Source organism: Delphinapterus leucas, chromosome 3, assembly GCF_059928025.1.
Source record: "Delphinapterus leucas isolate spDelLeu-1000000601 "Yukka" chromosome 3, BTC_Dleu_Yukka2, whole genome shotgun sequence".
Lineage (NCBI taxonomy): Eukaryota > Metazoa > Chordata > Mammalia > Artiodactyla > Monodontidae > Delphinapterus > Delphinapterus leucas.
In genome coordinates this window covers 30,268,389-30,280,597 of record NC_143131.1, presented here as the reverse complement: position 1 = coordinate 30,280,597, position 12,209 = coordinate 30,268,389, and the positions used below count along the sequence as shown (strand labels likewise).

Here is a 12,209-nt window from a genome sequence, read left to right as displayed (position 1 = left end):
AGCTGCACAGGTGAGCCCAGATCGTAGAACACACAGCTCAGCTAAAAAGTGCCTGCAGATGGGCCCGCCCACTTGGGATAACTTTTCTCCTCAGTCTCCTTGCAGTGATGAGCCATCTGCACTGGGCCTGCGCTTTCGAATCCCAATTCAAGTTTGGAGAGAAAGCACGTGCGCGCAGCACCGGTGTTTGAAGACGTCCAGCGGAGAGTGGCGTGAGCTCACTCACCAGAGCGCTCATCGAACTGTCGGGCTTCCCCGGAGCGGCAGGTAGAGAACCCCAGCCCAGGATCCTGCCGTCACTCAGGGAATCCCCCTACCCCCAGGGCAGGCATCCTTCTATGGCATTTCCAGCAGAGAACCCTGACCGCACAGTTACAGAACATCCTAAGAGACGGATTCCACTATTGGATGGAACTGTTGAAAGTTCTGCTTCATATATGCTGAGACTCCTGTTACCTCGTACACAAAAGTATGAGTTATTATTAAATTTGAAAATAAGAAAAGTACCTGGAGATATATTAACTACATACCAATTTATCTAAATGCGGAGAGACACCATGACCTTTTGGTTTTAGAAATTGTTAGAAACTTTCTCTAAGTGACATTCAAATAATTTATACTGTGAAGGATAATTTGAACTCTTCCTTGCTTTCAGAAGGCATTTTGTATCCGAAAGGACATCAGTGATGCTGGGGCCCTGTCTCATTTTAATGGCACAGTAATTCTCTGTACAAATGCACTGAGTCTTCTAACATAATTAGGATCAATGATCGTCAAGACAGTTTCCATTGGTATCACACAACCACGTTGAAATAGCATATTTTCAGCTTTAGCATGTAAAAATTTTGTTCCATTTGAGCCAGAAAGAATTTCAATATATACACTAGTACTTAAAAAAAAAACAAACAAAAAAAACAACACAGGGCTTCCCTGGTGGCGCAGTGGTTGGGAGTCTGCCTGCCAATGCAGGGGACACGGGTTCGTGCCCCGGTCCAGGAAGATCCCACATGCCGCGGAGCGGCTGGGCCCGTGAGCCATGGCCGCTGAGCCTGCACATCCGGAGCCTGTGCTCCGCAACGGGAGAGGCCACAACAGTGAGAGGCCCGCGTACTGCAAAAAAAAAAAAAAAAAAAAAAAAAATACACCATAGGATCAATATAATCATGGATTTCCCTGCAAATTACCATCCCCATTAGATGATTTCAGAAACCAAAGTGAACAGTTAAATAAAGCAAGAAAATTTATAAGCAGAAGAGATTATTGAAAATAAGTAAAAGCTAATAGCTATCGAATGCCTATCATGTGCCAGGCAGTGCTCACACTTTTCACCTTTACAATTCGGCAAGGTTGATTTCACCCTTATTTTACAGATGAAAAAAAATAAAAAAGGCTTAAAGAGTTTAAACGACTTGCCCAAGATCACATAATTAGTGCTGCCACTGTAACGTGATCCCAGATCTCTCAGAGCTAAGAGTCCACATCCTTGCCACTGTTGAAGCTATACCTCTCATATGGGGAGGGAACAATACACACGGTGAAATAAGAAGCGACTGGCTATATTCAATATCCTGAGATAAGGGGAAATAATATAAAAAAGAATGTATATATATGCATGACTGAATCGCTTTGCTGTACAGCAGAAATTAACACATTATAAACCAACTATACTTCAATAAAAAAAAAAAAGCAATCAGGATGTGAGTCACCTGCAACAGGAAATGCAAAACAACAGAGGCTTCAGTAATGCAGGAGTTTTATTTCTCTTGAATGCAGAAGGAGGTTGTATGGGGCTTATAGGGTCCCTCTACTTGTCAAGGATGGAAGCTCCTGGGCTTCAGTTTCTCTGCCCTGTGAGGATTCATGGTCCCAGACAGGGGTAGAGCGCCAACCATTACCTACCTGTTCATTGAAGCTGGCGGAGGAAGGAATAAGGACATCCCACATCTTTAAGGACATGTCCCCAAAGTTGCTCAGATCACTGGCCAGAACATACAGACTCCCAGCTGCAAGGGAGGCTAGGAAGGTAATATTTTAGGTGGCTTTGTGCCCAATTAAAAATCAGGATTATAAGGAAGAAGGAGAGAATGAACATTGAGAGAAACAAGTAACAGCCTCTGCTACAGTGAGCTTATGGAATATGCTAGGAATAAATATGCTAGGAATAAAATGAAAACCTTTATCTCCCCTTTCGTGCAAGTGTATTTTCTATTAACAAAAAATGGAACATTAATTTGTATTTCTCTGGATATTTGAAGTATTTCATGAAAACATGTTAGTAGAGTGATAAACCCTCATTACCCACCACCCAGAATTACTAACATCTTCCTTCAGATCTTAATTAGAAGTCTTGCCTCAGATAAGCCCCCTTTGCTGCCACGCCCCCATTCCACCCCTCTCCCTCCATTTCCAGAGGCAACTACTTTTCTGAATGATGTGTTTCCCATTGATGGTTCTATATTTTCTCTCTATAAATAACAACAGTACTTTAAAAAACTATATATAAGTGGCATACATGTCACCTTCTGACAGCTTGTTTTCATTCAATATTTTTTTAAGGCTAGCCATTGGTATTACATATTCAGTTCACTCATTTGAACTGCTTGTTTGCCATCTTATTGTCCATTATACAATTTATCCACTTTCTTGTTCACGGAGATTTAGGGTCCATCTCCAACTTTTCCCAGATACAAGCAGTTCAGCTGTGATCAGCCACTAAGTCTCCTTGTCCACATGCGCCTGGATTCCTGAGAGCACTGCTTCTCAAGATGCAAGAAGCATGCGAGTCACCTGAGAAGTCTTGTTAATTGCAAATTCTCACTCAGCAGGGCCGGAGTGGGACCTGGGTGACAGTCCTCAGGTAGAGCCCATGCTGTGCCTCTGCAGACACTGTGAGACTCTAAGTATACCCCTGGAGTTGTCAGGTCAGGGGGTACGTCTTCAACTTTCATAGCCACCATCAAACTGAAGCAATTGTTCCCATTTCTCCATTCTCACCAACACTTGATCTTGTGAGACTTTTTGCCTTTTGCCAATCTGAAAACATGAAACAACTAAGTCATATTTCCCTGATTATCAGTGACAATGATCACCTTTTCATACTGTTTTGACTATTCAAGCTTTTTCTGTTCATATATTTTACCCATTTTTCTAATGCAGTGGTTCTAAGCGTGGTCTGAGGACCCTGGGAGATCCACAAGGTCCTTCTTTTTCCAATTTCCTATCCACATGAGGCTCAATTTTCTTCACATACTTTAACCAAAACATATAGGAACAGACTGATTGAAGCAGCAGCCATCAGAATCCAGCTGTCTTCTACTGAGCCAGACATTAAAGAGATTTTCAGAAACGTAAAACAAATGCCTCTCTTCTCATTAAACTTTCACTTTGAAAAAGTTATTTTCCATAAATGTTATTTAACATGTATTATTTTAAATAAGGTAATACTTCAAAAATTCCTCTGTTTTCATTTCTAATAGAGTAAATATCAGTAGATATAAACTACATACACAAAACCACTTTGGGGTTCTCAATTTTTGAGACTGTAAAGGGATCTTGATACCAAAAAGTTTGAGAACTGCTCGGTATTAATGCGTAACTGTCAATTGCTCACTGATTTATAGGAGGTTCTTTTGTCGTTTAATGTATTCTGGATACTAATCCTTTGTCAGTTATATGTATCAAAACATTTTCTCCCAGTCTGAGGCTTGTCTTTTTACTTATGTTGCCTATTGTTCTACAGAAGGTTTCATTTTGATGCCGTCCTATTTTCCTATAGTGCTGTGCTTTTGATAAGGATTCTGTTCCTATTTTGAAATAGGGAAGGTCTCACTGGGCTGTATGGAGAACCCTAGCTTTGGTACCACTGAATGAATTATGGAGGAATAAACGGGATTTCCCCTAACCCTCTCCTTCCAGAACCCTCAAGCTATGCACCTTCTACACTTGAGCTAACTTCAATCAAGATGGTAGTTACCACTGAGCTTTAATGAGATTAACGTAAAATATGTGCTCATGTATTTTTGAATATTCTGCTCTGCCTCAGACAAACAAAATCGAACGTCTGTGATCCACCAAAAATAACATTTTACCCTTGGCATAACATGTTTCTGTTTTCCTCTTCAGAAGTAGATTGGAAAGGAAATTCCCATAAAACTTAAAGCGCATTTAATTCAGCACGTACAGTTCTATCTGCAAATATTTTAACTGAAAAAGATTTAGTTCATCTAAATTCAATAACATTGTGTATAAAGCTTTTGTATTTAAAAAGCGTTTTCATATGTACTATTTTGTCTGATCTTCATAATAATCCTGTGTGATAAATGGAGACAATATTATTATGCTAACAACTGTGATAGAGATAAGGAAAATGAAGTTCAGAGAAGTTAAATGACTTATCAGCATCACACACAGGATTAGAACTGAAATCTAATTTCTGATCACAACTGATGAAGATCTCTTAAAAAGTATGGATGACTTCTGTCAATGAGAATAAAAGTGACAAGAAACCCCAATCAATCGTCACATGTAGCAGGAATAAATTTAAATACGCCTGCATGGTTGGTACAAGGGAAAGCAAGGAAGGTCTGAAGGGCATTTGCAGGACATTCTCTACCTTTCAAGATGACTTCCTATTTTTTACTGAACAATAAATAACATGTGACTAATATGCCCTCCCATTCATTAATATTCCTATTCATAATTATGGCCAATTCATCTAGTTCAAATTAGAGGAAGGTGGTGAGTGTTCAGATGAAGCCTGTGAGGAAAAGACCAAAGACAGAAATCTGGCTGGCATTTCCCCTGAAGGGACCAAGAAAGGGGGGAAAACAATTAGGAGGAATTAGCAATAGAAGTTAGAAAGGGAAGAAGGTAAAGAAAATAAACATCTATCTAAATGAAAAAGAAACAAACTAAAAATTAAGCTACAAGTGCATATTTTCAAGTCCATCTCACAGAATGATCCGTATCATCAATACTATCCATGAAGCTTTCAGAAAAGACCTCACCCTCGGGGACCCTGTGTTTTAGAACTTATGCATAACTGAAGATTGTTTCATTTGAAGATCAAGGATATAAGGAGAGAAATAACTTCACTGAACAGCAAGTACTTATTTCAAGCTAGTGAGTTCAAAGTTACTTTCAAGGCCAACTAAAAGCATTGCCTATTTAATCCACCCTAAAACCTGACCCATCACTGATTCATATAGGTGATCACACTCACTTATAAAGATTCTCCGTATTTCTTTTTTCATCTTTGCTACAGAGTAGATAATCTAGGGCATAAATATCAGCCCTAGTGAAAAATCTTTCATTAAAAAAGTTTCTCTCTTGGGGCTTCCCTGGTGGTGCAGTGGTTGAGAGTCCACCTGCCAATGCAGGGGACACGGATTCGTGCCCCGGTCCGGGAAGATCCCACATGCCGCGGAGCGGCTGGGCCCATGAGCCTGCGCGTCTGAAGCCTGTGCTCCGCAACGGGAGAGGCCACAACAGTGAGAGGCCCGCATACAGCAAAAAAAGAAAAAAAAAAAAAGGAAAAAAGTTTCTCTCACTGAATGATGGAAAAAACAAAAAACTTCTGAAAGTAGTGAAAAAACCCAAGGCAGAATATCCCTTGTTAAATAGAATAAATTCTGAACCATCTGCTACCTTGATCCACCATGCTTTACAGCTGTCCCTATGCCTAAGGAGGACACACCCTATAAATTAATTTGTTCCATCTCCGTGAGCCAAATCAGAGTGAAAAACCAAAAGATATATCTTATTGATAATTACCAGTAAAATCTCAAGTTAAATCAATATAATTATACCTTGAAGAGATACTATTCTTGAAAAACAACCATATATGTTCAATTAGTTTCTACTTATCATTGTCCTTGAGGGGAAAAAAAATGCAGTAATTAACAACAGGTTATTTAGAAGTAGTTTTAAAATCAGAACTGGAATCATGGTATCAGGTGGAAAAAATCCATGACGATTTTAAAATGATCTGAGTCTTCAACAGATCATGAAGCATAACAAAACACAAAACCACTGAATCATATAAAAATGCTTATCATATAAAAACACTTTCACTTAATGTGAAATTCACAGAATAAAACAGAAAGGAGCATTTGTACGTGTTAAAATAATTTAATTCTCTCTGTACATTTCTGTCCATATGAGCCAAGAGAAGTCAAGAATGCATACTTTACAATATTTACCTGTTTTGAGACATTCAAGTCAATTCAGATGGCAAAAGTAGAATTCAATCACCAATGAAATGTTTAAAAAATATATATTAAACAAAAAAATGTTTCTACAAGATAAAAATAATCTCCCACAATGCAATAAATTGCAGATGACTGAAATTTTAACTCTTTAGATGATTTCAGTTCAGTTTTTGGTGTCAAAATCTAGAGACAATCAAAAAGAAAAAGCATTGGCAGGATTTCTATCTGTTTTTACGTTTCTCTTTTTTGCTTCGACTATCTGTTACACTGCTTAAAGGTGATGACGAAGGTGCTCTTGCATGACCTGTGGCCTTTAGATGGTCAAAAAGTTTATTCCGGGATGGAAATTCACTATGGCAGGTTGTACAGCTGATAAGAACATCACTCTGAGAAGGGAAAAAACATAAGTAAAAAACATAAGTAAAAGCAAGTATTATTATCTGAGAGCAGTGTTTTCACGTTGAGATTAAATATCAAACAACTGCAAAATAAAGACCTTGTAACACAATGGACAGCTACTAAGACAGGCTCAACAGAGGCAGCTGTTCTTGGAAGTCGAGTTCCATTAACCAACACCATCAACTTTAAGGGTCCTGAGACATTCAACAGGACATACCACATGGATAAGGCTTTGGATTTCAGAGTAATGGAAAACAGAACAGTAACTGTTCTGGTACAATCTGATATGTCCAGTGTGCTTCTTCGTACTTTAAAGAAAAAAAAGTCAGCGGCACATACATAAATTCTACGTTCGTCAAGGAAAACTGCTGATGGATCCACATCTATGCAGCAGGTGCAGAAGGGCTCACCAAATACACACTTAACGTCTTCAGGATTAGAATTAAGATTATACTGCTTAAACAACAAGGTCCACTGAAGAGTTGTCAATATTATTCTGACCTACCACTGTCTGTAGTTCAGCAGGTACTCTGACAGATTTTTTAGTATCTTTGGCTTTCTTTCCTTTGGGTTTAGAAACACTGGAAAATAAATGAAAGAATTCAGTATAATCCAATAATAATGTACCCCTTTTAACTGTCACCTTGCTCCCAAGAAGACTCAAAAGAGTGACATGCATTTTAAAGGCTAATTCATTCATTTTAATGGCCAAGTAAATTCATTTTCACATCTCAAATGAACAGCTTTAAAAAACAACTTTAGAGATCATCAGATATCAAATTTGACACAAAAACGAAGGAATTTACTTAAAAGTTGAAACACAAGCTAAAACAAGAATACTAAAATAGCTCCGAACTTTTATATGGTGTATTTCTGTAAAAAAGCTAATTAATACTCCATTTACTGAAGCAAACCATCTTCACGGCCAACCAGTAGTACTCACAAATGATCTATGACATTAAGTGTGTTTCCCCAAAGACACAACTTGTTAAACCTGATCCAGTTGATGACAAACATTTCATCAGTTCCACAGTGAAATGAGAAGAACACTGTAATCCATTTTTTATAGAATTACATTTGTTAAATGTAAAGAATTTTCTTTTATTAAGATTTTGTCCTTTCTGCTGATCTGTGGGTTTTTCTCCCCTGTATTCTATAACCCAGAAATTACCAGCCAGTATAGTCAGTTTCCTCCTGTTCTGCTTTAACGCCACAACATCCCTCTGCTTAATCTGTATGAATTTTCATTTTCCTTAGTCCTCTCATACTTTTTCCCTCATTTGTGCTGACCAAATTCTTAGGGTAAAATCTGAGCACAACCGAATTTACAGACCAGAGGGAATGGGCTATAACCAATGAGTTATAATGCTGCCAAGCACCTGAGTATTCCATTCTTCGAGCAGAACCCAGGAGTCCGTTTTAAGTTAAATCTACACATTCACCCGATGCTGACTAGGAGTACAGCACAGCATTATGCAGTGTTCAGCCAGGTGTGGAAGCGTCAAGAAAAAGACACAATGACATAAAAGGCAACAGATTACCATTTACTAATTTACAGAATATCATCACAGATAGGCCACAAATATATCCAAGAAAATTCAGGGTAATATTCCCAAAGAACAATTCACCTTATTATGAAAGGCAGCAGCTACATCTCTGAATCTAACATCTAAGACGTTATCTTTAAAAAGTACTCGAGAGGACATAATGTACAGCATATGAATATACTCAATAATACTGCCATAACTTTGTATGGCGATAGACGGTTCCTAGACCTGTTGTGGTGATCAGTTAATGTAATGTATATAAATGTCAAATCACTATGTTGTATACCTGACACTAAAATAACACCGTATGTTAACTATATTTCAATAAAACAATAAAAAGGAAAAAAAATAAAAATAAAAATGTGCCCTAGATACACACACGTTTTAGGTAGCTAGTAGCATCCACGCACTGCAGAGCAGCAGCAGAGGGGTCCCGCAGAAAGAGGGTCTGGATGCCTGCCGGTGGGGGCGGGCTATCTATCCCAGCCCCGCCACTCCTCAGCAGTGAAGACACCATTTGAATTCTCTGACTCTTTTTCTCACATCATTAAGTGAGAAAGCTGAACTTCACTATTTCACTAGTAGTCGCGAAAGTCTGAGTTTGAGCAATGAGAACCCTTTTTCCTCCCCCAAATGAATCCCACGTGGAGGTACTGTGGAAAATGAATGAAAATACTTTAGCTCTAGATGACGGAGGTGCTCAGGGGCCTGGAGCCCCCCTTCTGGCCCATCCCTCATACACCCAAGCAGCCTCTGAGGGGCCTTCACAGGATGTTTGGGCCCCATGGAGCTAGCTGAACTGGGTCCTTCAAGTAGTCAGGCAGATGGGATTAAATGCCCACTTTCCCACTTACCAGCTTTTGTTCTGGGGCAAGTCATTTAACCCAGACTCAGTTTCCTCATGTTTAACATGGGAACACACATCAAGCATCAGAGTAGCATGTAACCTCCCCTTCCAGCTTCCCACTGTCCAAAGTTTTCCAAGGCAGGCGTCCAGGTTACCCGTTTATGGAGCTCCTTGTTCTCCTTTTCCTACAGCTCCAGGCCTACTCTAGGCTTCCATGGCATTTCTCTCCTCATTTATGGCACCTAAATCCCACACCCCTCACTGTTACTCCAGCGCTGAGCATTTTCAACTCAGGCTTCCACCTCACTCTGTCATTTGAACTCTTTTTTCATGGTCCTGTGACAGGAACCTGCGGTTGCCTACTGTTCAGATCTTTCCTCAAGGAATAAGAAATTATTCCGCTCCAGAGGAACAGAGGAGGATGGGAGCGAGAAAGTCAGACAAGGAGAGGAGGGGAAAAGGAATGCCACCTGCCCTGAGCGAGACCTTCCCCTGGCCAGCCGCTGTGGCCTGTGCAGCACCAGGACTCCTGGGCCTTTAGAGCACGAGGGCCCCAAGCTGTGCACATATGCCCTGATGACCTGCACGGAGGCTGAAGGCAGGATGCCTGGCCCGAACATGGAGGTTTGGTCAGTGATACTCAGGTGAATGGGGCACAGTCTTGTCTGTAGTCTTGTTCTCAGGCAAGTGCCAAGGATTACTGACCCTGGGCAAAATAAGAACCTGAGCAGGATAAAGGGAACAAAAACTGGGTCCACGTGACTCCTTTCTGCTTTGGGCCATGTTGCTGCAATGTCTGAGCACACTGTCTAGCATTCTCCCTCCAACACCGTCCTCTGTAAACGTACGTGTGTAGGTGTAAATCACAGATACATCTGACTCATGGCGTCCAGCACAGGAAAGGGGGTTTTATTTGATAGATGAAAAGCCATCCTCACCACCAGCATTAAGTAATTAGAAAACAACAAGCAACTCTGACTTACTTACCTTTTGGCTTCACTTTTGGGGTCATCACACCGTTCCACAGTCTCTGTAACACCGACATTTTCTTGGGGACTATCTTCCAATCCTTTGGCACTGCCTTGATTTAGGCTGTTATCTTCTGGATCAACCTTTACTGCTTCTCCAGTTCCATTTTCATTGAAATTATCATCATAATTCTAGGTAAGAAAACATGTGTGCCATTACAAAACAAATAATATAATACTACTGGCTTTTTATGTTATGTTGCCAAATAGTTACAATAAACAATGGTAATGTGCTGTACACGCTGGTAGGAGGATATCTTCAGGAAATAAAAAGGAGAGGCAGGGGCTTCCCTGGTGACGCAGTGGTTGAGAGTCCGCCTGCAGATGCAGGGGACGCGGTTCGTACCCCAGTCCGGGAGGATCCCACATGCTGCAGAGCGGCTGGGCCTGTGAGCCATGGCCGCTGAGCCTGCGCGTCTGGAGCCTGTGCTCCGCAATGGGAGAGGCCACAGCAGTGAGAGGCCCGTGTACCGCAAAAAAAGAAAAAAAAAAAAAAAAAAAAGGAGAGGCAGACAATAACTTAAGAACATGAATGCCCATTACAGAAATATTAAATTAGGGAAAATTGGAAACAATCCAAATATTCAATAAGTGAATGGTTGAATATATGAAGGAAAATTATAGAGCTCTTAAAAATCATGTTTCCAAAGATATTGATTCAATTATGTGAAAAAATAGAACATATTAGCAAAAACGGTAGAGAGAAAATTATATATAACCTCTGATCACAACTCAATTCAACATTAAGTAGTATCTATAGACAGAATTAGGGATGATATTTATACTCTTCCGTATTTTCCAAATGATCTGCAATGAGCAACTATTCTACAATCAGGAAAAAAAGCAAACACCACCAAACAGGCATGATAAAAGAAAAAACACCTGACTAACATATCTTCGCTAAATACAACGGATTTGTTTTTGTCTCAGGTAACATTTTGCCATGTCTGCTTTCTCCCTCTCTTCTTCCCATGTTCCTTCTCTCTGCACCCACCCTCCAACTATGAAAGCAAGCTGCAGGTAGACCTCATGTATCTCCTAAGAACAGAAACACTCTCCTACATAACCACAATTCCCTCTTCACACTCAAGAATTTAACACTGACATTATCTGTTACACAATCCATATCCACATTCCAGTAATGTCCTTTTTTGTAACCCCTGCATTATAGTAGATATAATCCAGGACCAATGTTGCATTTAGTTGTCATATCTCTTTAATCACCTTTATTCCAGAACGGTACCCCCCCTCCAGTTTTTTGGTCTTTCATGATATTGACAATTTGATGGCTGCTTTGTAGCATGTCCCACAGTTTGACTTTAATTACTTCCTCGTGATTAGATTCAGGTTAAACATTTCTAGCAGGAATATTATAAAGATAATTCTGTGTCCTCAATACACTATATCAGGAAGCAAAATGTCAGTTCCCATTTTTCAGTGATTAAAGTTTCATCATTTGATTAAGACGGTATTGCCAGATTTTTCTACTGTTGAGCACCTTTTTTTTTAATATGTGCAGAGTGTTACTTTGAGATTGTGTCAATATCCTGTTCCCTAATAACCATTCACCCAATGGATCTGGCATCCACTGATGATTCTTATGTGAACCATCTATTACACTGGTGGATACAGAACAGTGATGTTTTCTGCTTCTATTAGTCCTGCCATTTGCATTTGTGTTAATTCATATTCTTGGAATGAAGCATTCCCATCTGCTTCCTTTCTCCAACTCTCTCTTTTTCTAGGCTCAATATAGATACATGATTTTTTTTAATAAAATAAATGTCTAAAAATCTATGACCACTATTCTTTTTGATGACTCAAATTTTCCCATATTCGGCAAGCCCTTAAGCTGACTCCTGGGTACTTCTGACTTATCCCCGTCAATTTTTGAATACCCCTTATATTTCTAGCATAGATAATGCAGGCTCGCCTTGTATTTTCCCTGTTTCAGCCTTAGAATCAGCCATTTCTCCAAGGACCAAACCCTGACTCCTTTTACTGGGGAAGGGGATTTAGAGGCAAAGATGTGTGAACTACATATGCTCATTGCTACTGGGTATCACTGCTTCTGGGCCCTCAGTGTATACTGCTCATGCATGTATTATTTATTTTTTTATATCACGAGCTCATACTGATACCCCCAATTCCAGTCCAACATTAGTATTCTTCTTCTCTC

At 39.8% G+C, this 12,209-nt stretch overlaps 1 protein-coding gene across 5 annotated transcripts in view; it reads right to left on the bottom strand.

Annotated features, from left to right (window-relative positions):
* Window positions 1–1,190: 1,190 nt before the first annotated feature.
* The window catches only part of DNAJC21 (DnaJ heat shock protein family (Hsp40) member C21), a 32,541-nt gene continuing 21,522 nt past the window's right edge, over window positions 1,191–12,209 (bottom strand). For 2 of the 5 annotated variants that reach the window (XM_089908752.1, XM_089908753.1), the window contains 3 exons: window positions 9,990–10,162; window positions 7,114–7,189; window positions 3,048–6,595 (listed from right to left, as the gene is read on the bottom strand). In XM_089908752.1, the coding sequence (XP_089764878.1) occupies window positions 6,431–6,595; window positions 7,114–7,189; window positions 9,990–10,162 (414 nt within the window). In that variant the 3' untranslated portion in view covers window positions 3,048–6,430. The other 3 variants (XR_002648236.3, XM_022599522.3, XM_022599529.2) reach the window with 3 other exon arrangements.